The 19,640-nt window shown below is 46.6% G+C and overlaps 6 protein-coding genes across 10 annotated transcripts; 2 read left to right on the plus strand and 4 right to left on the minus strand.

The window, feature by feature from the left end:
- Nucleotides 1–1,504: 1,504 nt before the first annotated feature.
- LOC6552604 (zinc finger protein 800) lies at nucleotides 1,505–5,865 on the minus strand. The gene is made up of 5 exons (XM_001978961.3): nucleotides 5,487–5,865; nucleotides 5,232–5,378; nucleotides 4,681–5,149; nucleotides 4,463–4,610; nucleotides 1,505–4,032 (listed from the first exon to the last, which is right to left on the minus strand). Exons 1-5 carry the CDS (start codon nucleotides 5,640–5,642, stop codon nucleotides 2,082–2,084), a joined length of 2,871 nt encoding a protein of 956 aa, XP_001978997.1. The 5' UTR covers nucleotides 5,643–5,865; the 3' UTR covers nucleotides 1,505–2,081.
- A 255-nt stretch (nucleotides 5,866–6,120) lies between these two features.
- Nucleotides 6,121–7,139, plus strand: LOC6552603. Its single transcript, XM_001978960.3, has 3 exons — nucleotides 6,121–6,340; nucleotides 6,390–6,817; nucleotides 6,870–7,139. Exons 1-3 carry the CDS (start codon nucleotides 6,240–6,242, stop codon nucleotides 7,046–7,048), a joined length of 708 nt encoding a protein of 235 aa, XP_001978996.1. The 5' UTR covers nucleotides 6,121–6,239; the 3' UTR covers nucleotides 7,049–7,139.
- Nucleotides 7,061–8,605, minus strand: LOC6552602 (histone PARylation factor 1-like). The gene has a single exon (XM_001978959.3). It carries the CDS (start codon nucleotides 8,458–8,460, stop codon nucleotides 7,120–7,122), a length of 1,341 nt encoding a protein of 446 aa, XP_001978995.1. The 5' UTR covers nucleotides 8,461–8,605; the 3' UTR covers nucleotides 7,061–7,119.
- Nucleotides 8,606–8,850: 245 nt separating this feature from the next.
- LOC6552601 (26S proteasome non-ATPase regulatory subunit 12) lies at nucleotides 8,851–11,092 on the minus strand. Of its 2 annotated transcripts, none has more exons than XM_015154081.2 (4): nucleotides 10,694–11,092; nucleotides 9,580–10,634; nucleotides 9,365–9,521; nucleotides 8,851–9,313 (listed from the first exon to the last, which is right to left on the minus strand). In XM_015154081.2, exons 2-4 carry the CDS (start codon nucleotides 10,626–10,628, stop codon nucleotides 9,011–9,013), a joined length of 1,509 nt encoding a protein of 502 aa, XP_015009567.1. In that variant the 5' UTR covers nucleotides 10,629–10,634; nucleotides 10,694–11,092; the 3' UTR covers nucleotides 8,851–9,010. The 2 variants fall into 2 exon arrangements, with proteins under 2 accessions (XP_015009567.1, XP_001978994.1); XM_001978958.3 differs by having other exon boundaries at nucleotides 10,690–11,092.
- A 246-nt stretch (nucleotides 11,093–11,338) lies between these two features.
- Nucleotides 11,339–13,102, plus strand: LOC6552600 (histone acetyltransferase type B catalytic subunit). Its single transcript, XM_001978957.3, has 3 exons — nucleotides 11,339–11,664; nucleotides 11,717–12,218; nucleotides 12,327–13,102. Exons 1-3 carry the CDS (start codon nucleotides 11,598–11,600, stop codon nucleotides 12,970–12,972), a joined length of 1,215 nt encoding a protein of 404 aa, XP_001978993.1. The 5' UTR covers nucleotides 11,339–11,597; the 3' UTR covers nucleotides 12,973–13,102.
- Nucleotides 12,979–19,481, minus strand: LOC6552599 (katanin p60 ATPase-containing subunit A1). Of its 4 annotated transcripts, none has more exons than XM_015154080.2 (5): nucleotides 19,032–19,481; nucleotides 15,498–15,766; nucleotides 14,812–15,437; nucleotides 13,700–14,174; nucleotides 12,979–13,647 (listed from the first exon to the last, which is right to left on the minus strand). In XM_015154080.2, exons 1-5 carry the CDS (start codon nucleotides 19,151–19,153, stop codon nucleotides 13,322–13,324), a joined length of 1,818 nt encoding a protein of 605 aa, XP_015009566.1. In that variant the 5' UTR covers nucleotides 19,154–19,481; the 3' UTR covers nucleotides 12,979–13,321. The 4 variants fall into 4 exon arrangements, with proteins under 4 accessions (XP_015009566.1, XP_015009565.1, XP_001978992.1 ...); XM_015154079.2 differs by having other exon boundaries at nucleotides 14,812–15,449; XM_001978956.3 differs by lacking the exon at nucleotides 19,032–19,481 and adding an exon at nucleotides 17,499–18,024.
- Between the last annotated feature and the right edge of the window lie 159 nt (nucleotides 19,482–19,640).

Consider the following 19,640-nt stretch of genomic DNA (forward strand, 5'->3'; position numbering starts at 1 on the left):
ATAGGTAGAAGGTTTGATAAGTATTTTGCATTGCCTTCGCATTCGCTTCAATGCCCGCAGCTCTGTTCAAAGAGAAGGTCTTTGCTAGTGGCGTTCTTAAATGGGTTTCATATTTTGCCTAACGTTTTTACCAGATGAGATTTACCTGATGTTCTATTATTATTACCGAAACTCAACTTTTCCAGAACCAAGTCTTTCGATCTTTTAAATGAAAATCAAAGGATGTAGTTTTGTCCGGACCACATGACACAGTACTTGGATTTAATATAATTCAAATATTTCAAGTCCGCATGAAATTTTTTGTATTTTTGACATTGTAAAACATAGGTGAAAATCAACTAAATCCATTTTTCCATTAAAAGGCTTTTGATTATTTATTCCAATGAAGCTTGTTTACCTTCGCAAAAAAATAAATAAGAATTAAAAAATTGAATTTGCCTGCATTTGGCCTGAAGCACTACCACCCCTGCTAAATAAATTTCGAGTTTTTATCTGTGCGGCTCCTGTCGAGAATTTCAAGGCCTGGGCGTTTTCACTTTCGGTTTCCAATTACAAACAGTCGCTCCTCGCCAGCTCGCTCTCTCACGCTCCATGCCTCTCTATTTTCCGACACGGACACAGATACGCACACGCTTAGCCTTAAAGTGTGTCCCAGTTTCGGTTTTCCACCAGCCCAGCCCAGCCCAAGCCAAAGCCGAACCACGTCCTAACCCTGCCCAAATCCGTATGTTCACGCCCATACTCCTGGCCGTGACACAATTTCCATTGTCGGGCGTCCGCAGTAACGGCGGCAGGAGCAACAGCATCCGTGGGTACACAGCTGCCTGGTGACCTGTTCTATTTCACGGGTGCTCCATCCAGCTGGAGCGGGCGTCGGAAATTGGACACTTGTTGTTGCCCTTCCTGGTATCAGGTATCTGGTATCGGTACACATTCCGAGCATTTTTGTTAGTGATTATCGTAGGATTTATTATCATTTGGTGATTTGATTTAAGGCTCTACGTTGTACATTACAATGATATATAAATACATTGAACCACTCGTGCAGTTCAGGAATCTGCCAAATGTCTGCGAGTGATTTTCTACTTCTTATGTCTGTTCTGTGTCTTATGTATAAAATATATAAAAACATGTATCTGGGCTGTGTGTGTACAGCAGACTGCCTTGTTCAACTTGCTCCTGACTTTCGGCTAGTTGCCAATTAACATTTTGAGTAACAAATTTATGCACCATAGTGGGGGAAGTCGTCGTGTTCTCGACTCCGCAGCTGTGATGTTCCTGAATATAATAATGCTAATTAGGCGATGGTGGGGCGATGGATGTATGATAGATGGCAAGATGAAACGTCAACAAACTTAATTTCCATAGCTCCTCCATCATCCTAATTCGAATTACAGCGTACCGATTTAGTCGACAAAGAGTAATTCTTTGGTATGCTTTTGCCTCTCCTACAAGTGCGAAAAGTCGAACGTAAGCTTAGGATTACAAATAAAACTACAACAAATAAATATATATTATACATTTAAGTTTGATAAGCAACCAATATAAAATCTGCCGTCACTACACAAGATTAAAAGTATTTTATATAAAAAAGGTATACAAACTGTTTCAATCGGCCTACCTTAGTATAGCTAAACCAGGATAGGATCGAATTAAATGAAACATACAATCTGATTGAAGTCCTAGCAGGGCAATCTGATGCACACACTGACAACAACCGTATACACTCGCGTGACTTACTTAATGCGGGAATATAAAATTAGGTACGTTTACAGTATTAACTATAACATTTAAAAAATCTGTACTTTTTCACACAAACAACAAACATTTGCTAATAGCCCAAAATTATGCTACGATTTTCAATTTGTTTTGGTTGTTTTTACCGCGTAATACTCAAAGCGTATTTATCATCAAGGGATTCTCTTTCTTATTTAGTTGGTTTTACAATAAGGACACTAGTGAATTACATTCAAAACGGTTGATGGGAAAGGACCAGTTGAAAGTTTGAGGAAAAATCCAGTAGGAAAGACAACGAAAGTAGCAACGATGTTGGTGGCGGTGGTTTCCATTTCCGGTTCCGTTTAGTTCTGCAGAGCGGCTCGCAGGAGACTGTCTAGAGTGAACTGTATGGTCCCATTGGCAGCCGCCTGCAAAACGGATGGCGGCTTGGGCAAGGCCGGAAACACTGTCGAAGCTCCCGCTTGACTGCCCTTTCCACGCAGACAATCCATACCGGTGGTCGCCAGAGTTTCGGGCACGATGGCTTCGCATATGCTGGGCGGCGTTGGGAGAGGGCTCTTTGATTTTTCTGTTTCCGACTTTTCCTCTGGCTGAGCCTCATGAGTCGGCTCCTGTTCCTTCTTCTGCTGCTTCTCCTGCTGGGCAATCGCAGTGTTGACCTTGTTCCACAGGTTGCTGATGACAGCGTTATCCTTGCCAGCAGCTGCTGTTCGCTTCGCAATCTTCTCGATGAAACTCTCGGTTTCCGGAGCAGGATCCACTGTAGTTTCTACAAAATTTTGCTTTTGCTGGGATCCACTTTCGCTGCGTGAGTGCGAGACAAGACGAGGTCGTATCTGCGGTCGCTCTGAGGGCAATTCTGGTAAAGTAGCAGACACCGCCAGACCCTGGCTCACGAGTTCCAGCATGATGCGTCGTGTGATGCCCAACACAAGAGGCTTTTTCTCTTCCGTAATGTAGGCTTCGCACTGTTTGTGCTTACTTTCATCGTTGCTTACCGTCGCCGGACGACGCAGTTTGGACCGCATGGATTCTACAGCCGGCGCACCAGGAGGTTGCGGGCCTGATCCATCGGGTTTGAAACTGACCAAATCGTAGACAAAGTCCTTGTTGACCGCCTTAACGCGCTTACGAATGGGACGCTTATCCTGGGGATGTTCTCCAGATTCGGGTGAGATTTGGGTCCGAGACTTGCGGCGCTTCTTGCTGGGCGTGGGAGTGCTTTCCAATGGCTCCTGGCCAGGTTCTTCTTTGATCGCGATTGTTGGTGATTTGGGTTGCACTTCACCTACAGAATCTGTTATGGTTTTAAGACGCTTCAAGCGCCTTTCATAGGTTTTAATAGGGGGTTTAGCATCCTTCTCCATCACTGTAAGCTCATCCTCCTTATCCAGCAAAATTATATCTCCGTCAACATCGTCTCGGGAGTACTCGCACTCGTGGGTGGACACATATTGCTCCGTTAGCTGGTCTCGATCTCCTTCTATCTTATGAGTAAATCCCAAATGATTTACAATATCGTAGCGCCGAAATGCGCGATACTCGCAAAGATTACAGCCGAAACGGCGTGCGCGGTAATGGAACATGGATATGTGACGACGTAGATTTCCGAGGGCATTGAACTGCTTGTGGCAGATCTTACAGCGACATCGCAGCTGCTTCTCAACTGGAACGTTACGCTTCTTTTTGGCCTTACCCTTGATATCGTCCACATCGGCACTGGATTCAGGTCCCGCCCCTGGTGCAAGCTCGTGGTCGTCGTCGGTGTTTGAGGCCTCATCACTAGCAGAGTCACTTACATTGCCTAAATTAAGCTGGTCCAATGAGACTGTGTGCAGACCAGGTGCAAATGAGTCGTTCGGCTCTGGTAGATCAGCGAACATCTCATTTAGAGTAATTTCCTCGGTTTTGATCGTTTCACTTTTCAACAGATGTATGGGTGTAGTTGGTTCGTCATCAGCTGCATCCAGATTGGAATCATTGCTCTTTGTTTTCAGTTTTTTGACGGAAGGAGCCGGCTTGGCCAGCGCCTCCTGCTTCGCCCGACAATTGAGCAGGTGTGTTGACAACGCAGCGCGACGCTCAAATGATTTTTCGCAATAGATACACAGAGACATGATCTTACGATGCTCACCGCTGGCATCTAATGGCTCAGGGACATAGCCCACCACGTCGTCGGAGAGCTGTAGGCGCTTCAACTCCCGGCAGGGGCCCTTCGGCTGAACATCTCCTTGCTGAATGCGTCGCTTAAGGATAGTGTTCCGCATCATTCGAATGCGCCGAGTTGGTTTCCTGTAAAGTTGATTTTAAGAAGACCAATATTAAATATTAGTTCACAAATAAAAACATTTTTTTTTTTTACAAAAACTACTATCCCTATAAAAAACCTATCTATTATAATTCTCTCATTTATGTCAATAATTCATTGAATAATTATGATTTATTCATAATTCGATTCAAAGGATACAAGGGCTTAAAAAAACTGAAATTGGAGAGCTATGTTTGTACCTTGTTTTGTTGGGAGTAATTTGATTTTTTACAAATGACTAAAGTTAAGAATTGGATGGGTCGCCTAACCGAAAGCAATAACCAGTTATAAATGGATCCTGCGAAGAAATTTAATAACCTCTTGAAGTAGAAGAATAGTATCACATGGATAATAGTATGTATATACACATATTTATTTATATTTCCTGGTTGGTGTAGTTTGAGTCCAACTTACTTGTGATCCTTTGATAAATGACGAATAACAGCAGCGGCCTGAAGAAAGGTCAGCGAACAGGCTGGGCACTGAAACACAAACGCCGATGATGAGTGATGCTTCTGAATGTGCACCTCAAGTGTTTTGTGCGTCTGAAAAGTCAGATTGCCTGTAAACGAGATTAGAAAACACACCAGTCACTAATTGACTTCAAGGCCTATTCGGTTAAGTAGTCATACAGATCTCGCAGAAAATACTCGTCTCCGTTTCATCGCTGATGGATTGCTCGCCGGTTTCACCGGAGTCACTACCTCCATTGTTTTCTATCTTAACGGTCGCCAAGGCCTTTCCGTCGGGCCCCACAACGGTTCCAGATGGATTCAGCATGCGATGCACCTCGTCCAGTTCTGTCCTTATGCTGTCGTCCTGGTCCACTTTGATGGTCTGATAAACGGCCTGGCTTGAGTTCGGCACAGACTCCAGCTGCAAAACAGTGGAGGAGCTTCGATTGGCCTGTGATGGAGCCTTTTCCCGCCGCAGACGCTCAATAACACCACTCAGGTCCCTTATGCTGCCACCTCCTCCTCGTAAAGGACGCACCTCGCGCGGAACAGGGGAGCATCCCGTGCTTCTGCTGCGGAGCATATGTTCTATGTCCTGCGGCGACGGACCACCACCCGTTTGTATGATCATAGTGGAATTCTGATCCTGCGGGAGAATTAACAGCGATTAGTTGACATCCTATGGTACTAGGGACTTTGTAATGAGGTTGTCTTTACTGCCCACTCACTGTGTATCCACTGCCATTCGCGGAACGGGCGCTGACGCAGCAAAAGACGCGTTTGTGGCTGATAAAATTGGCCAGGCTGCGAAACATGTTGCGGCACACCTTGCACTCGTAGATCAGGCTGCACTCCTGGCTAAGCAGCTGGCGCACCTGTTGGAATAGCGGATTCTTATCCGAGGATTGACAAAATTGAGGAGCAGGAGCCTCCGCCATTGCGGGCTACAGTTGAGTCACGTACTCCACTCAGATGAGACTCACCTCGCTGGTGCCATCCTCATAGGCCCGACGGGCCTCCTCGAATCCCGTGTGGGCGGTGCGTAGCGGGCGCTGCAGCAGGCTGATGTCGTCACCGTTGTGGTCCATCTGCTCCTCCTTGAAAGTGTCAGAGTTACAACGCGAGCTTCGCTTCCTCATGGCGCTGGGTTGCGCGGTTGCTCCCACTGCTAATCACCAAATTTGAGACCTATCCTAGCGCGCTGCCGTTCAAAATGTTTTTAGCCACGTGCGGCTCGAAATCAGTCTCTAATTTGCGATCAAAGTGGTTTTCCAATTCGAATATGAACCTGCATCTTGCATTTTTTGTATTCAGTATGACCGTGCTGGAGCGCTGCTTCTGCTACGACACTGATCTGGTATTTTAAGAAACGTTTGCGGGCATACTTTTTCATTTCAACTTCAAATGAACAAATTTGAATGGCCAATAATATTAAATGCATTCATATTTCACTAGCTCCAACGATTGTAGTTAAATTTCACCCTACACAGCGGTCGTAACTTCCATCAATTTTTAAGAACTCAAACGGTATTTTCAACACATGATTTTGGAATATATATTGCTTATATTGAAATCTTTGAGTTCAGCTCAGAAAAAGTGCTATAAATGCTTTAAGTGTAACTGCAAATATAGAAACGTTTATTTTGGCGTTCAGCACATGGTCACACTGATGACTTGAAAAAAAACATAGTGATCTGAATTAAGCTTCACACATTTATTATTTCGAAAAAGACACGATGAGCTGCCCAGGATTTGGAGAACTAAATATACCCTCGTCGCGTGCCTTCTGGGACGACTGCGAAGAGGATGAACTGGAGAACCTGAAGCCTGTGGAGAAGTGCGTGATCTAAACATATTTAGGCAGTACTAATATCTTGGATTTGCAGGCTGCAGCTGAAGTTCGATGATGAGTCCACGGGAGAAGCTGCCCCTGTGGAGAGTGAGATCCTGGTGGTCATTGAGGGCGTAAACGTCACTGACTTCGCCACCTATCTGCTGGCAAAGGATTCAAAACGCCTATGCGCCATTCCTGCCAAGAACTCGTCCCTGCACTGGAGTCATTCGTCTAAACTGTTGCTGGCCATAATCAATGAGGACCTAACCAGTAGCGGCGAGGTTGCGGAGCTCCTACTGCCGTACGTCAAGGTGGCCAAGAAAGTGATCACACTCACGCTTAAGCCAAAGGTCGAATTCAAGAGCGAGGATATCCAGCTCTACCGGGATCACGTTGCCGTTGTCCGCGGCATAGGCGCCAACCAGAAGGATATCACTGAACTTGAGGCTCCGAACTTTATTGCTGGAGTTGCAGCAGGCGGTAAGTGGTCTTGAAGAAATCATCTCACCTTTTCATTCACCTTTTTATACAGTTGCCAGTTGGCGGGATCAGGTGGAATTGCCAGTTACCTCCTTCGTTATCTACACCGACAAGCTGCCCCTCGACGCCACAGCTGCCCAGCCAGTGATTAAGGTACTTCAAAGCGCGGGCGTGGCCTGCAGCTCAAACTACATCCCTCCGCGCAAGGAGAACTCCTATCTGTACATGTAAACTACGTTTGGCTGTGTTTTTCCTAGTTTTAATGCTTGTAAAATTGATGCGGTTGCGGAATAAAAAACGAACTACTTAAGTACTTCAAAAATACTGAGGTTCACCTCCCGACTACGTTGCTCCATGTGCGCCTTGGCAATGGCTATGAACTGTGGACGGGAAAGCATTGAATAGGCGGGTACCAGCAACGATGAGGCAAGCATGTGCAGCTCCTTGTGACCACTGCAGAACATATCGATGCCTAGTTCCAGGGCGCTGCCAAAGTCTGACTCATCAACTGCTATGTTGGCTGCGTTGGCCACCGGCTGCAGCTTCTCCAGAACCGCCTGCTTGGCGGCTCCATTATCGACGTCCTTCCGCTCCAGCATGGCCAGCATCTTCTTGAGCTCGGAATCGCTGACGGCCAGCGGCCGGTAGCCTAGTTGGGTCTTCCGGTCAAAGGGCACAACAATGCCGGCTCGGTGGAATGTCTTGGCCACAACCCGCTTGTTGCGCTCCCGCTGCAGTCGGTCCAGCTGGGCTAGTTCCAGAGAATTATCACTCAAGTATTTCGGCACCGCCTTTTTGATCCCCGCCAACTGCCCAGCTGAGAACGGGGTGGCCACAAAATCGTGCTCCAGGTAGTAGAGGAATGCATCAAAGGCATTTCCAGCCACCAATTGGAACTCGCAGCCTTTTGCAGAGTCGTTGCGGGCTATTAAGAGATTTTCCTTGTCCTGCGGTACATCACGCCAGTAACCGTAGTGAATCCCCGTGCCTCGGCGCACGAAGATAGTCTGAAACTCTGGTGGATCGTAGTAGAAACGCCAGTGGCGCAGGTAGTCTCCCGGTTCGCCTAGTTGGGCGCCGTGGAATTTGCCGGCTAGGAACTCAAAGGGACCCACCAACTGCAGTTGAAATACTTTGTCTAGGTGCTCCAAGCCAGCGTCCTTGGGCTTCGCAGGATCAATTTTTAAGCTTCCCACAAACTTCCAAAATTCATAAAAGTCTGGCGGCATTTCGACAAGGAACTTGTGTCGGATGAACTCGTTGGACTCGCACAGATTGTCGTACTCCTTCTGCACGGACAGGCGGATCCGCTTCTCCAGGATCTCCATGTAGTTCTTCCCGGATATGTTGCTCATGGCCTCTTTGTGCAGCTCCTCGGTTTCGGCTTCATAACTGCCCTTGGCCATTTCCTCGTTCACCATATCCATACTTAAGGTACTCGTATCGGGCTTATCCTTGTCCACTCGCTCGGTGTGTTTTTCCTCTTCCTTTAGTCCTGGATGCGAAGATGCACTTCTTTTTGGCGCCACTTTTTTGCCTTCCTCTTCGTTTTCTTCTTGCTTTTTTGGATGATTGTATTTGGACAAATGGGTGGGATTTCGCTGATAGCACTTGTCCCAGTATTTACAATCTTCTTTTGGCATTCTTAAGTAAAAACAATACAAATTTCAAACTGATTTGCGAAATGTGCGCTTTACTATACTACAATGAAGAAAAATAACAAGCTCCCAGTGACGCCGTCGAAAGTTTTGAGGGGATGATTGCCATCCATTTCTATAAAAGGGTTATAGAAAATACTAAAAATACAGCACAGATATTTTTCCTTGGTAAGAAGTTTATAAATTTTTATTAACTTGTATATTTTTATTGGTATTAAATATTAAATCCAATTTCATTTATGTATTTTGTTTAGATCTACGCCCATGTTGACTCCGCTAGATAAGAAGAAGCACTCTGCGCACACCCTCAAGTGTTGTGAAATGCCGCCAGAAATCACCAATGACTGGCAAAATCTGCATTGAATTGCATAAACATTTAAAGGGGGAATTCATTTAATAATTGTAGTTCAGTCAATGAATACAAACTTCACCAAGAAAATCGAAATGTAAATGGTTGGGAGGTTAGTGCAATTACAGTTGCGTGTGAGTGCGCGCTTTAGAGGGAACCACTATTCTAAGCACCTATGGAACAGGACTAATCCTCGACAGCGCACATGACGGAGTAGACGCACTCTTCCTTGTTAATCAAGTGGCAGGTCTTGTTGACCAGGGACATCAGCTGGTTCACATCTGTGGCCCAATTGTTCAGGATGTCGGAGGCGGTTTTCTTTTGGGTAAAGTAAATGATGCCAGCGGGACGGTCGATCTTTACGCGGATGGTATCGGTGTTCGCCAGCTTAGACAGATACTCCTCGCAACGGCTGGTGGGCAGGTTCAGAAGCTCACTCATTCGCGCCAAATGCAAGCGGGAGTAATACAAGGCAATGATGCGAATGTTCTATAAAATATTGATTAGCAATCAGTAGTAATTTAAAGCGACAAAACCTACATGCTCTATTAGACGATCCTTGAGCTCGGTGATACATTTCTTGCCGTGTTTTGTGCTATCCTTGAACATCTCATTTTCAGCCAGCACGAGCCCAAAGTCGGCATTAAATGTGTCGAAGTTGATCAGCTCTTTTGACATGAACAACCGCAGAATTTCCCTTATAAATTAAAAATAAAATAACTTTTTCCAATTGCGCTCGAATCAAAAATGCTTACTTGTAGACCGGTACTTCTTCCAACTTCTTGTTCTTTGAGAGGTGGGCCATCATGTCGCTCTGTTCGTTGTCGAAAGGAGCTAAGACGCAATAAAGCACGGCACAAACCAGCTTTTCCGTCAGTTCCTTCTTCTGCTCCTCGGTTAGCTCAACTTCGACATCAGGCTCTAAAGCAACCTCTGGCTTCTTATCCTTGTCATCTTCGTCCTTCTTTTTCTTGTCCTCGTCCTTCTTCTTTTGCTCATCCGTGGACGCGGCAGAGTCCACGGGTGTAAGGCCAGTCTTCTTGCGCGGAGGCTCCGCTATGGCCTGATAATGGCGCGATGTATTTAGGAAGGAGGTGTCTCTGTTCAACTGAATCATTAGATAGTAGAACTTTAGCTTGAGATCATGCTGTGCCGGATCATCGAAGAACTTTATGCTGATCTTCTTGGCAATGATCTGCGTTGATACGTAGTCCTCCTTCAGCAGGCAAAGGCGCATCTGCTCCAGGATGAGCTCCACCTTCTCGCGCTTATCCATCGAGCCATATGTCTCCACTTGTAGCTCCTCCATGACGGTGGCAGCTCCGGCGACATCGCCATCAGCCTCTTTAATGTCGGCCAGGATCTTAGTGAGACGGGCCCGCTCGATCTCAACGTAAATCTTGCCCTCGGTAACCGAGCGAAGTGTGTCGATCAGCTTCAGCTTAGTCTCCTTATCGGGCGTCTTGTCCACGTACGTGACGCACTCTTGGATCATCTTGACCACGGCCTGCTTCAGCTGGGACCGACGGCGTACAAGCAGGGAAACGTACTCGTTAAGGGCGTTCCAGTTGGACGCGTCAAAGCAGATCTGGCAGATGGCCACTAGAACTCGTGAGCAGGAAACCATGTCAGCACCCAGGCGAGTCTGCTTCTCCAGTTGTAGCATCATCTCGATGGCTTCGTGAAATGCGTCGGGGTTTTTCTTCGCCAGCTCCTTGGCCAGGGGGATTTTTTCGTTGCAGGCCGGCTCGTAGTCCACCTCCATCTTGGTGATGCGGCCGCCATCAAACAAATAGGTGTCCATTGTGCTCTACAAAACAATGTTTACTTCAATTTTTACCGCTATGACGAGGCACTTTTCTCACCTACCTAGTTCTCGCCTTTGTTCTGCTGTAGAATGTACTTGTTCTTCACTATGGGAAATGATATACGTCGTCTTCTTTCAACCTGGTGGATTTGCCTGATCCTTTTCTTAGAGTAGTTGGATGCAAAAGCGGCTTTTTTCTAATAATATTCTCCGCAGAAATTTTTGCTTACAAATGCTGTGTTAAGTTGGCTGCGGGATTTTATAGTGTTGAAAAGGGTAAATTTTGAAGTGATAGTACCGAGCGCGAGAAGTGTCACATTTAAACAAATTTTTGTAAAAACGAACGTGCTGAAGGTTTTTTAAGAATTTTAAATGAAATCGATTTCGCAATATTTGTTAGAAAAATTAAAGTCTGGAAAATCCAGAAAAAACGGTACATTTTGCATAGGGTTGTCATAGAGTTAAGTATCGACACAAGACTTGGCTACTATGTTCAACACAAATCGCGTAACTTCCAATTAGAAGATACTAATATTTGTATAAAGTGACAATGTGTGAGCTAAGTGGTCACGATGATGAATTAAAATTATGCACTTAACTATTTCATACAAAATCTAATTTTACCACATACAATAATACACATATAATATAGTTTATATATCAATTCTCATCACGGCACCGATAGTTTAATCGTCACATCTGACAGCCCTATCCGTGGTTGGTGTAGTGTAGGCTGACTTTCGTTGTCCAACACTGTTGGAAAGCCAATCACTTTGTTTAGCCGCGAAAATTGGCCTAGAACACCCGCAAAAACTGTCTGGTTTTGCAAAAAACGTGCTTTCGGATATTTTAAGCAATAAGTTAGCTGCTATCTACGTGACAGCCACAAGCAGTAAGATCCGGAAAGATCTTCTGGTCCAGCATCTGCGGAAGCAAATTGATTGGCGCCTTTTGAAGGACTACACAATGGCACAAATCGAGAAGTACCAGGACCTGGTGATCGATGCTCTCGAAGTGGTGGACTTTAAGCTGAGTAAGTATCCTTGTTTGGTACTAAGGTAGCCCTGCAATGTTTCTGCTTATAGTCCGAGACAAGGCCGACATCAACAATGACGCCCTGACTTTCCATCCCGCAATGGCCCACCAGATTTTCGGCGAGACCGAGACCATCTTCGGCTACCAGGACTTGCACGTGCGTGTAATGTACACGGCAGGACCTTTGCACATCTACCTGGGCGTCGATTACGGCAAACGGGTGAATGAGATCTCCGGCGGAGAGATCAAAGCCGACGACGTCGTCAGCACAATTGCCCAGAGTCTGCCAGACGGCTGCTACTTCATCAATCTTGATGAGTTTCTCAAGACTCTGGACAAGGCTGACAAATTCCAGCCCTTCGGAGAGAAGATTAGCGAATACAAACGGGTATCGGACGATGGCAGCGAGCGCCTTTTCGAGATCTACCAGTGCGACTACAAGAGCTTATCATTCTTAAAGTTCTTTGCCCGGCTGCAGACATTCATCTTGTGGTTCGTGGACGCTGCCTCCTACATCGACACTGATGATCCACAGTGGTGCTACTTCTTGTGGTAAGTTTTCTAGGACAAGATTGGCTTATTTTGCTATCAGTATGTAAAAGTCCTAAAGAACTTATATAGGACTAAAACTATTTAAGCAACGTCTTCTCGTTCATTCAGCTACGAAAAGTACAAGAACAACGATGGCCAGTATCAATACGCCACAGCTGGTTACACCACCGTATACGAGTACTACGCCTATCCCCAAAACAAGAGACCCAGGATAAGTCAGATGCTTATACTGCCGCCTTTCCAGAAACTCGGCTTGGCTACCCAGTTGGTCGAGAGCATTTACAAATTTTATCAGTCGCAGAAGAATGTTGTGGACATAACAGTGGAGGATCCATCTGAGGAGTTCCAGCGCTTGCGGAATTTTGTAGACGCGCGATCTTGCATGGAATTGAAGTCGTTTGCCCGAGGCGAGATAGTCAAGGGTTTTAACAAGGAGATGGTGCGGGAAGCTCGCGAGGCTCTGAAGCTCAATCCCCGCCAGGTGCGTAAAGTGTACGAGCTGTTGCGTCTATTCTACACCAATGTGAAGGATGAAAAGGAGTACCGGCCCTATCGTCTGGAAGTTAAGAAACGGCTTAACGCGGTCTATTACAAGCAGTTGAAGGATTTAAAGAAAATGGAGCGCTTCAAGATGGACACTGAAATGCTGCGTGCTCGCCTGCCAACGATTCAACAACGCATGGAGCAGCTGCAAGAGGAATACAGGGTGGTCGAGCAAGATTACCAGAGCACCATTGCCAAATTGAGGGCCTAGTAGGGTCTGTGGATCCAAAGGGTGTTGATTAATTTATTTCGTTTCTCTGTTTTCAAATATGCTGATTACAAAATACATTATGTTGCTATAAGCCTATGGTAGGATTCTTTTGAATAAATATTAAAAATTACATATGTTTTTATTGTATATATTATGTATTTATAAGATATCAGATTACCGTGTGCACGTACATAGAGGAGCAATGCTGGGCGTGGGGCACTTGAGCAAATAAGCGTATATATATACGGCTAACAAGTACGATTTATACAGGTTACAAAAAATATTGCGATCGGGACTTGGAAGTACACATGGGATAGAATCAAGGGTGCTGGGCCAACAGCCCGTACAACTAGCAAGACCCATATTCCTCCATCCACTTTTCGAAGCGGGTAACGTCGTCGGCAGACACAGACTTTTTGGTGCGCAGACGGGCGTCCTGGAAGTCCTGCAAAGTAATCGGCTGGTCCACCTCCTCGCGGCGGATCTGCTTAATCTGATCGGGAGTGCGTCCGGAAATAAGACGCCGCATGGCCATCATTGAGGCGTCACGGCATACGTTACTTATGTCCGACCCCGAGTAGCCCTGCAGTTCGTCGCCGATCATTCCTGTGTTCAGACTAGGCGACAAGCATACGTCCTTCAGACAGAGCTTGAGCAGAGCCGATCGGGTGTCCTCTGCGGAAGAATATTACTATTATTCACTGCACGAAAGGATGAACATACTTACCGTTTGGGAGAGGAATATAGATTCGCTTTTCAAAACGTCTCCGGAAGGCCTCATCGATGTCCCACGGGTGATTGGTGGCCGCCAGCACCATGATAACCTTCTCCTCCTGCATGCTCGCGTTTAGTCCGTCCATCTGGATGAGCAGCTCGGCCTTGAACCGTCGACTGGCTTCGTGCTCCGAATCACTGCCCCTGGAGGCGCATAGGGCGTCGATCTCGTCGATAAAAATGGTGCTGGGCGCATAAAAGCGAGCCATCTCAAACAGGAGCCGCACCAGCTTCTCGCTCTCTCCTCGGTACTTGGAGGTAAGGGTAGAGGACGATACGTTAAAGAAGGTGGTTCCGCATTCTGTGGCCACCGCCTTGGCCAGCATTGTTTTGCCTGTTCCCGGCGGACCGACCATCAAAACTCCACGCCACGGTCGGCGGATTCCCTTGAAGAACTCCGGCATGATTACCGGAAGCACCACTGCTTCCTGTTTGGGCGAAAAAGAAGTATGAATTTAGCTTCTATTATTTTAGGTCCTCAATTTGAATCAGTTAATTCGCATTTTCCGAGCTGCAATTTTATATTTTAGGGATTCAATTTTGAACATGTCCAAACAAACAAAAGATCCCCGACTACCAGATACCCGTTACTCAGCTTTCTGGAATATCCGTAAAAGTATTTAAAACAGTCAAAAAATATCACATTTTTCAAAAGTGTGGGCGTGACAGTTTTTTGAAACAAACTTGTGCTGCGTCCATGTCTCCGGAAGCTGCATGCTTAATCTCATTCTTAATCTTTTGTAGTTTTTGAGATCGAGGCGTTCATACGGACAGTCGGACTGACAGACGGACATGGCCAGATCGACTCGGCTATTGATCCTGATCAAGAATTTATATACTTTATATAGTCGGAAACGTTTCCTCCTGCCTGTTACATAATTTTAATCGAATCTAGTACACACTCTACGAGTAACGGGCATAAAAAATCACAGATAGATATGTATATTATAGTAAGTTGAATATCAGAAAGTTTGCAAACAGTATAATTAAATTGAAACGAGGATTTTTTCATAACATTTTTTTTTAATGTAAGATAGTACCTCGACTCGTAACATAAAAGCTCACCTGGAGTATTGTCTTGGCCTCGTTGAGCCCAGCTACATCGGTCCACTTGATGCACGGATGCCGCTGCAGGATGTCCTTCTCCAGGGTGTCCACCAGATGGACCTCGTAGCCCAAGGGCGAGAAGTGCTTGGCCTTGGTCTTGGGCGAGCACTTGGGCGTGTTGTGACTGGTGGCTAGGGACTGGGCATGCGAGTTGTCCTCCAGAGATGTAGTGGCGTCTTGGTCATCCGAGTTGGAGTTTTCGTCCAGCGAGTTCTTCTTAACCGGCTTGTGCTTCAAGTTAAGCTGGGTGTTTGTGCTCAGCTTTCTGGCCCGCAGACGCTCCACGGATCTGCTCTTCCGCAAGGCGGCGGTCATGGCGGAGGCCCTTGCTGGTCGCCCCAAGCGCATCGCGCCCATGCTGACGGCCGGTGTAGGTGCTCCTGCTCCCGCCAATCCCACGTTCCCGGCACTTCCGTGGTGGCTCTGGCTAAGGCTGCTGCTGTTCGCATTGCTGTTGATGGAGGGTAGTGTGGGCTGCAGCTCGGGATCCCGACGGCGCAGGGAGGACACCCAGCGATTATCCTGCTGCTGCGATGGAAATGGCATCTGGGCCGTCTGATTGGCTCGGGGTTGGGGTGCCACTTCTGCGGCGGAAACTGCATTTTAATGTTTATATAGGAAACCCTGCCACCCGGAGCACAAACCTTGCGTGGGTAGCCGCTGTTTGCTGCGCAACGGGACACTTCCGCCAATGCCCAATCCTCCAGGTGCATTCGAGCCCAGGTTGTTGATAGGCCGGTGGCGCTCCGCTGTCGAGGAGTGTCCGCCATCCGAGCTCTTCTTCAAGCTGGCGTTCCGAGATGGTCGACTGGTGGCCGTGATCTTTGTGAAGGCAAACGGGGACAGCGAGTCCAGGATCAGAGAGTCCATCATCCGGGCCATGTGCGAAAGGCTTGTCGGCGGTGTGGATGAGCTGGAAAGGAAAGGGTATCCATTGAAGGTCCTTCTTGACTAAATTGGCAATATTAAATCAGGAAAGAGGAATCTGCCTATCATAACTTAACATGACCAATGCCAAAAGTTCCAAGTACATACATAAAATACAAGTACATAAATATTTGGCAATTAACTTAAGTATTTATTTACATTGCACAGATGTTGCACATTGTAGAAATACTTGTTACCTGAAATACAGCGTTCCATCTTGATAACCAATGTGATCAATATTTATTCTCCCTCTGGGAGATTACATAAACATGGCCTGGTCTGTAAGGTACGTTTCGGGAAAAAAGAGTGATCATAAGGGTTCAAATACCTTTGGAAAGCTTAATTCGCTTGCTGTGGGGAACTATGCTATATGCATGAAATTACGGCACATACGGATTTTTTAAATAACTTATTATAAACATGGCATATGACTGATAGGGATACAAAAGCCCACAACAAACCAAACGAAATCCCAAGGGCTGATTTTTAAAACCCGTAGTTAACGACCCCCATAACTATTTGGTGGCTCCATGGAGCTGCCATTCAACTTGGCCATGTCGCAAAGGTCATTTGCTTTATCAGCCGCGGACAAGTGCCTCGCGTGTAGAGGTGTGTGCATACATATACCGGTTGGAATCCTCGTGTCTAGCCGTCTAATATTAGTTAGCCCTTGCGGAGGACCCTCCCATCCTGACCTGCCCCTCCGCAGACAATGCTCGGGAATTTCCGGGAAACGAAGAGTTAGTAGTGCCTCCCAAGTGGGCGCCTGTTCAAACCGCAGGTGGGGTCAATAAACTCGCTGGCTCTTGGCCAGGTTATTGACGTGCCGGCGACAATTGTTAACTTTTCTATTCGCATTTGAAATGTATTTTTGGTGTGTTTTTCGCCTTCGCATGCGTCATCCGGAGACATTAAAGCCTTTAAGGCCATTCCGGCGGCAACATTGTAAATCTCGATCTGGGAAGTGGGCCGCAATATATTTTACGCCAGGCTAATTAAGTTGCTAGCAGCAGCGCAGCCATAATTCCCGGCAACATTGCCTGACTCCTGGCACATCCGCTTGGTATTTATATTGCGAGCTGTACTCGCTCGAATTTGGGTTAATGTTTCCTATGTGCTCGCCCACGAATTCAGATTCTTGATTCCTTGTTCCTGATGGGAATGATTAGTGGAGCGAACTAGGCCACAGCCTATTTGTTCCATATACTATGCACGAATCAATGGGTCATAATCTGGGAATTACTTGCATTTTAACTGAGCATTGATTGATTGGCAAAGTGTTACAAGGCCGGCATAGGCGTGGAAAAGCACCAGCATGGCGGATTTCCTTGGACTCTTAGTCCGTGATGAGCCCCTTAAAATTCGTGTCACCAAGAGGTGTTTATGCTAATCCACTCACCACTCAGGACATTTCGTCCTATGCAAATTACAGCGAAATGGCAATTATGAAAGAAGAAATATATTCGCGGAGGAAACTGGATGGGGTCAAGAGGGCAGCTTTCTTGGAGAAAATTTGCGTCGTATGCAACAAAGGAAATACTTTGAGGTTGATAGCTTACCCACCAACGAGGTTGTTATTAACTGCCAGGTCAAGGAATTCCAATACAATTCGTTTACATTACTGTTTTACAATTCCTTTTATGGAAATCATGTGCCCCTGTCTTGTGCTTTCAAATATAGATGGATTTCTTGTGCTTCAGATCTCCGCTAGCTCTTACCACTGGTGCAGATCCCAGAGGGAGTGGTACGGGGTGTGCCGGTAGGTGGATACGAAGGGTACCGCCACCTCGTACTCAACCTGGACGTTGGGCGGCGACTGGGGCCGCGTGGCTAAAGCGTTTGAGCGCTCCAGGGCGGGATTGGAACTGGTCAGCGATCGCTGGCGCATGAAGGAATGCGGCGCCGCCTGCTGCTGCTGATTGTAGAGACTCGAAGTGTTGTTGAGCAGCTGGGCCACTCCGCCGCTCGGATCCACGGATGCCTGGCCCATGCCGAACCAATTCTGGGCACTGGTGTTGAACATGGCGCGGTCCCAGAGTCAGACACTTAAGGACGAGACAAACACTTCACTTTGAATTTGAAAACACACGCGGATATGTTCGGGCGAAAACTTTGCTCCCTGACAGTCTGCGCCCGGAGTCTTCGATTGGCTCCCACTAGGAGTTCGAAAACGCGACGCGACTAGGCGAGCTTCCACCTGACAACTCGAGGGTTGTAGACCAACTGAAACTGACCACTCGACTGGACGACGCGTCCACAACAAAGCGACTACCACTACCATTCCGGACCGGGTAGTTTTCCCAGTTGGCCGGTGTGAGTCCGTGTGAATGCGAATTGAGGTTAAAGGAAGTTTCGCTTGGGCGCTGCTGGGGGCGGTTTCAATTATGGTAAATTACGGGGAAAGGGTGCTTCTTGGTACTTGCTACTTGGGTAACAGGGAACTCGCTGATCGGAGGCGGTGAATGCGATCGAGACTTTTTCTAAAAATGTATTGAAATTCAAATATATTGCTGGGATTTCCAGTTCAATGGATTTATGCTTGTTTTTCTTGCGATGTAAACAACAATTTAGTTACACAAATTCTTATAGTGGCTATTTCAAGTGCTTTTGAAATACATATATAAAAAACAGCACATACAAAATAAAGTAAAATAAGATAACGATAACTCGTTATATTTCTACAACTGTTTACATCCTGACCACAGTTGTTTATCTAAAGTGGAAGGACATTCGTGCTTCGATTTCACCCCACAACACTTTCAGCTCCTTGTGTTACCCAACGCGGCGGACTGTGGTCAATGCACGCTAGCTTCTAACTCAAGATTCCATCGATTTTCGGGAAAAGCAAGGCGTTCCACTCACTTATGTATGCCCGAGTATTTACTCAAACAGCAGTGGTTTCCCAATAATCTGCCGGCAATGTAATTTAATGGCAGGCTTGCATGCGGGCCAAGAAAGCCGGTTCTCGAGTTGGCCCAACGGCGGGGACCAGAAACTATAGCATACGTTTGAGAGCAGCGCCATTAGTGGGCCTGGAGTGGTGTGTCAACATTTAAAGATACATATAGGCAGAATCCGACAAGCGAAGGCCGTTTCGGACACGCACACATATAGTATCTGTATCTGAAAATCAGCTGCAGCCCGAGATAAAAATCGATTCCGGGGCGACAGTCATGGAACGCTCCAATGTCTCGGCACGCCTTGCGTCTCCAACTGCCACCCCTTCGTCCATCCCCTCGCGAAGCACTCACCCCGCAGGACTCATCACGGGCAGGTATGTGGAAGTGGAGTCCACTGTGCGAATGGTGGTGTTCCCTCGCAGAACAATCTTCTCGCGCGTGGTGCGCCTGTAGGTCGCCTCCTCGCCCCGCATTCCGCTCCACTCGTTCTTCTTAATTTAATTTCAATGATTTCGTAATTTTGAATTTTGAACTTTTTAATTTTTTGTTAGTTGCCGTGTTTACTTCGTTCCGATATGGTATGTTGTAAAATTTGGCATCTGTTCCTCGCACAGGCAACGTCGAAATGGGAATTAAGTGGAGTATAGAGCGCGCCTGGGAGAAAAGGATGCTGCGGAAAAGCTTTGGCTCTCTTCCCCAGCTTTTCCTCTCTCTCAGCTTTCTGGCTCTCCGTCGGCAATTGTAAACAATTGCGCAATGTTCGCCTGCTGTTGCTCCTCCACTCGCCTCGATGCACAAATGGTCACTAAAAGCTGGATTGTTGTGGCCAACTCGGCCTGCCAGCCGCATTGCATCGGCCTGTGGGGTTGGATTGGATGGGTGGAAGGTCCTTATAGGGTGGTGTTTTTCAGAAAATAATGCTCTTTAAAAATAATTAATATATGAACATAAAAATGGGGT

This window comes from Drosophila erecta, unplaced genomic scaffold (assembly GCF_003286155.1).
Source record: "Drosophila erecta strain 14021-0224.00,06,07 unplaced genomic scaffold, DereRS2 tig00000000-arrow-pilon, whole genome shotgun sequence".
NCBI classification, from domain to species: Eukaryota; Metazoa; Arthropoda; class Insecta; order Diptera; family Drosophilidae; genus Drosophila; species Drosophila erecta.

Coding starts and splice junctions, on each gene's coding strand:
- LOC6552603 (XM_001978960.3), top strand. CDS start 6,240: ATGAGCTGCCCAGGATTTGGAGAACTAAATATACCCTCGTCGCGTGCC. Junction 6,341..6,389: donor AACCTGAAGCCTGTGGAGAA/GTGCGTGATCTA, acceptor TTGGATTTGCAG/GCTGCAGCTGAAGTTCGATG. Junction 6,818..6,869: donor TGCTGGAGTTGCAGCAGGCG/GTAAGTGGTCTT, acceptor CTTTTTATACAG/TTGCCAGTTGGCGGGATCAG.
- LOC6552600 (XM_001978957.3), top strand. CDS start 11,598: ATGGCACAAATCGAGAAGTACCAGGACCTGGTGATCGATGCTCTCGAA. Junction 11,665..11,716: donor AGTGGTGGACTTTAAGCTGA/GTAAGTATCCTT, acceptor TTCTGCTTATAG/TCCGAGACAAGGCCGACATC. Junction 12,219..12,326: donor CAGTGGTGCTACTTCTTGTG/GTAAGTTTTCTA, acceptor TCGTTCATTCAG/CTACGAAAAGTACAAGAACA.
- LOC6552601 (XM_015154081.2), bottom strand. CDS start 10,628: ATGGACACCTATTTGTTTGATGGCGGCCGCATCACCAAGATGGAGGTG. Junction 9,522..9,579: donor GAAGAAGTACCGGTCTACAA/GTAAGCATTTTT, acceptor TTAATTTATAAG/GGAAATTCTGCGGTTGTTCA. Junction 9,314..9,364: donor AGGATCGTCTAATAGAGCAT/GTAGGTTTTGTC, acceptor AATATTTTATAG/AACATTCGCATCATTGCCTT.
- LOC6552602 (XM_001978959.3), bottom strand. CDS start 8,460: ATGCCAAAAGAAGATTGTAAATACTGGGACAAGTGCTATCAGCGAAAT.
- LOC6552599 (XM_015154078.2), bottom strand. CDS start 17,803: ATGTTCAACACCAGTGCCCAGAATTGGTTCGGCATGGGCCAGGCATCC. Junction 15,767..17,498: donor CTCTGGGATCTGCACCAGTG/GTAAGAGCTAGC, acceptor TTTCCTTTCCAG/CTCATCCACACCGCCGACAA. Junction 13,648..13,699: donor CTATATTCCTCTCCCAAACG/GTAAGTATGTTC, acceptor ATTCTTCCGCAG/AGGACACCCGATCGGCTCTG.
- LOC6552604 (XM_001978961.3), bottom strand. CDS start 5,642: ATGAGGAAGCGAAGCTCGCGTTGTAACTCTGACACTTTCAAGGAGGAG. Junction 5,379..5,486: donor ATGAGGATGGCACCAGCGAG/GTGAGTCTCATC, acceptor CTATTCCAACAG/GTGCGCCAGCTGCTTAGCCA. Junction 5,150..5,231: donor CGAATGGCAGTGGATACACA/GTGAGTGGGCAG, acceptor ATTCTCCCGCAG/GATCAGAATTCCACTATGAT.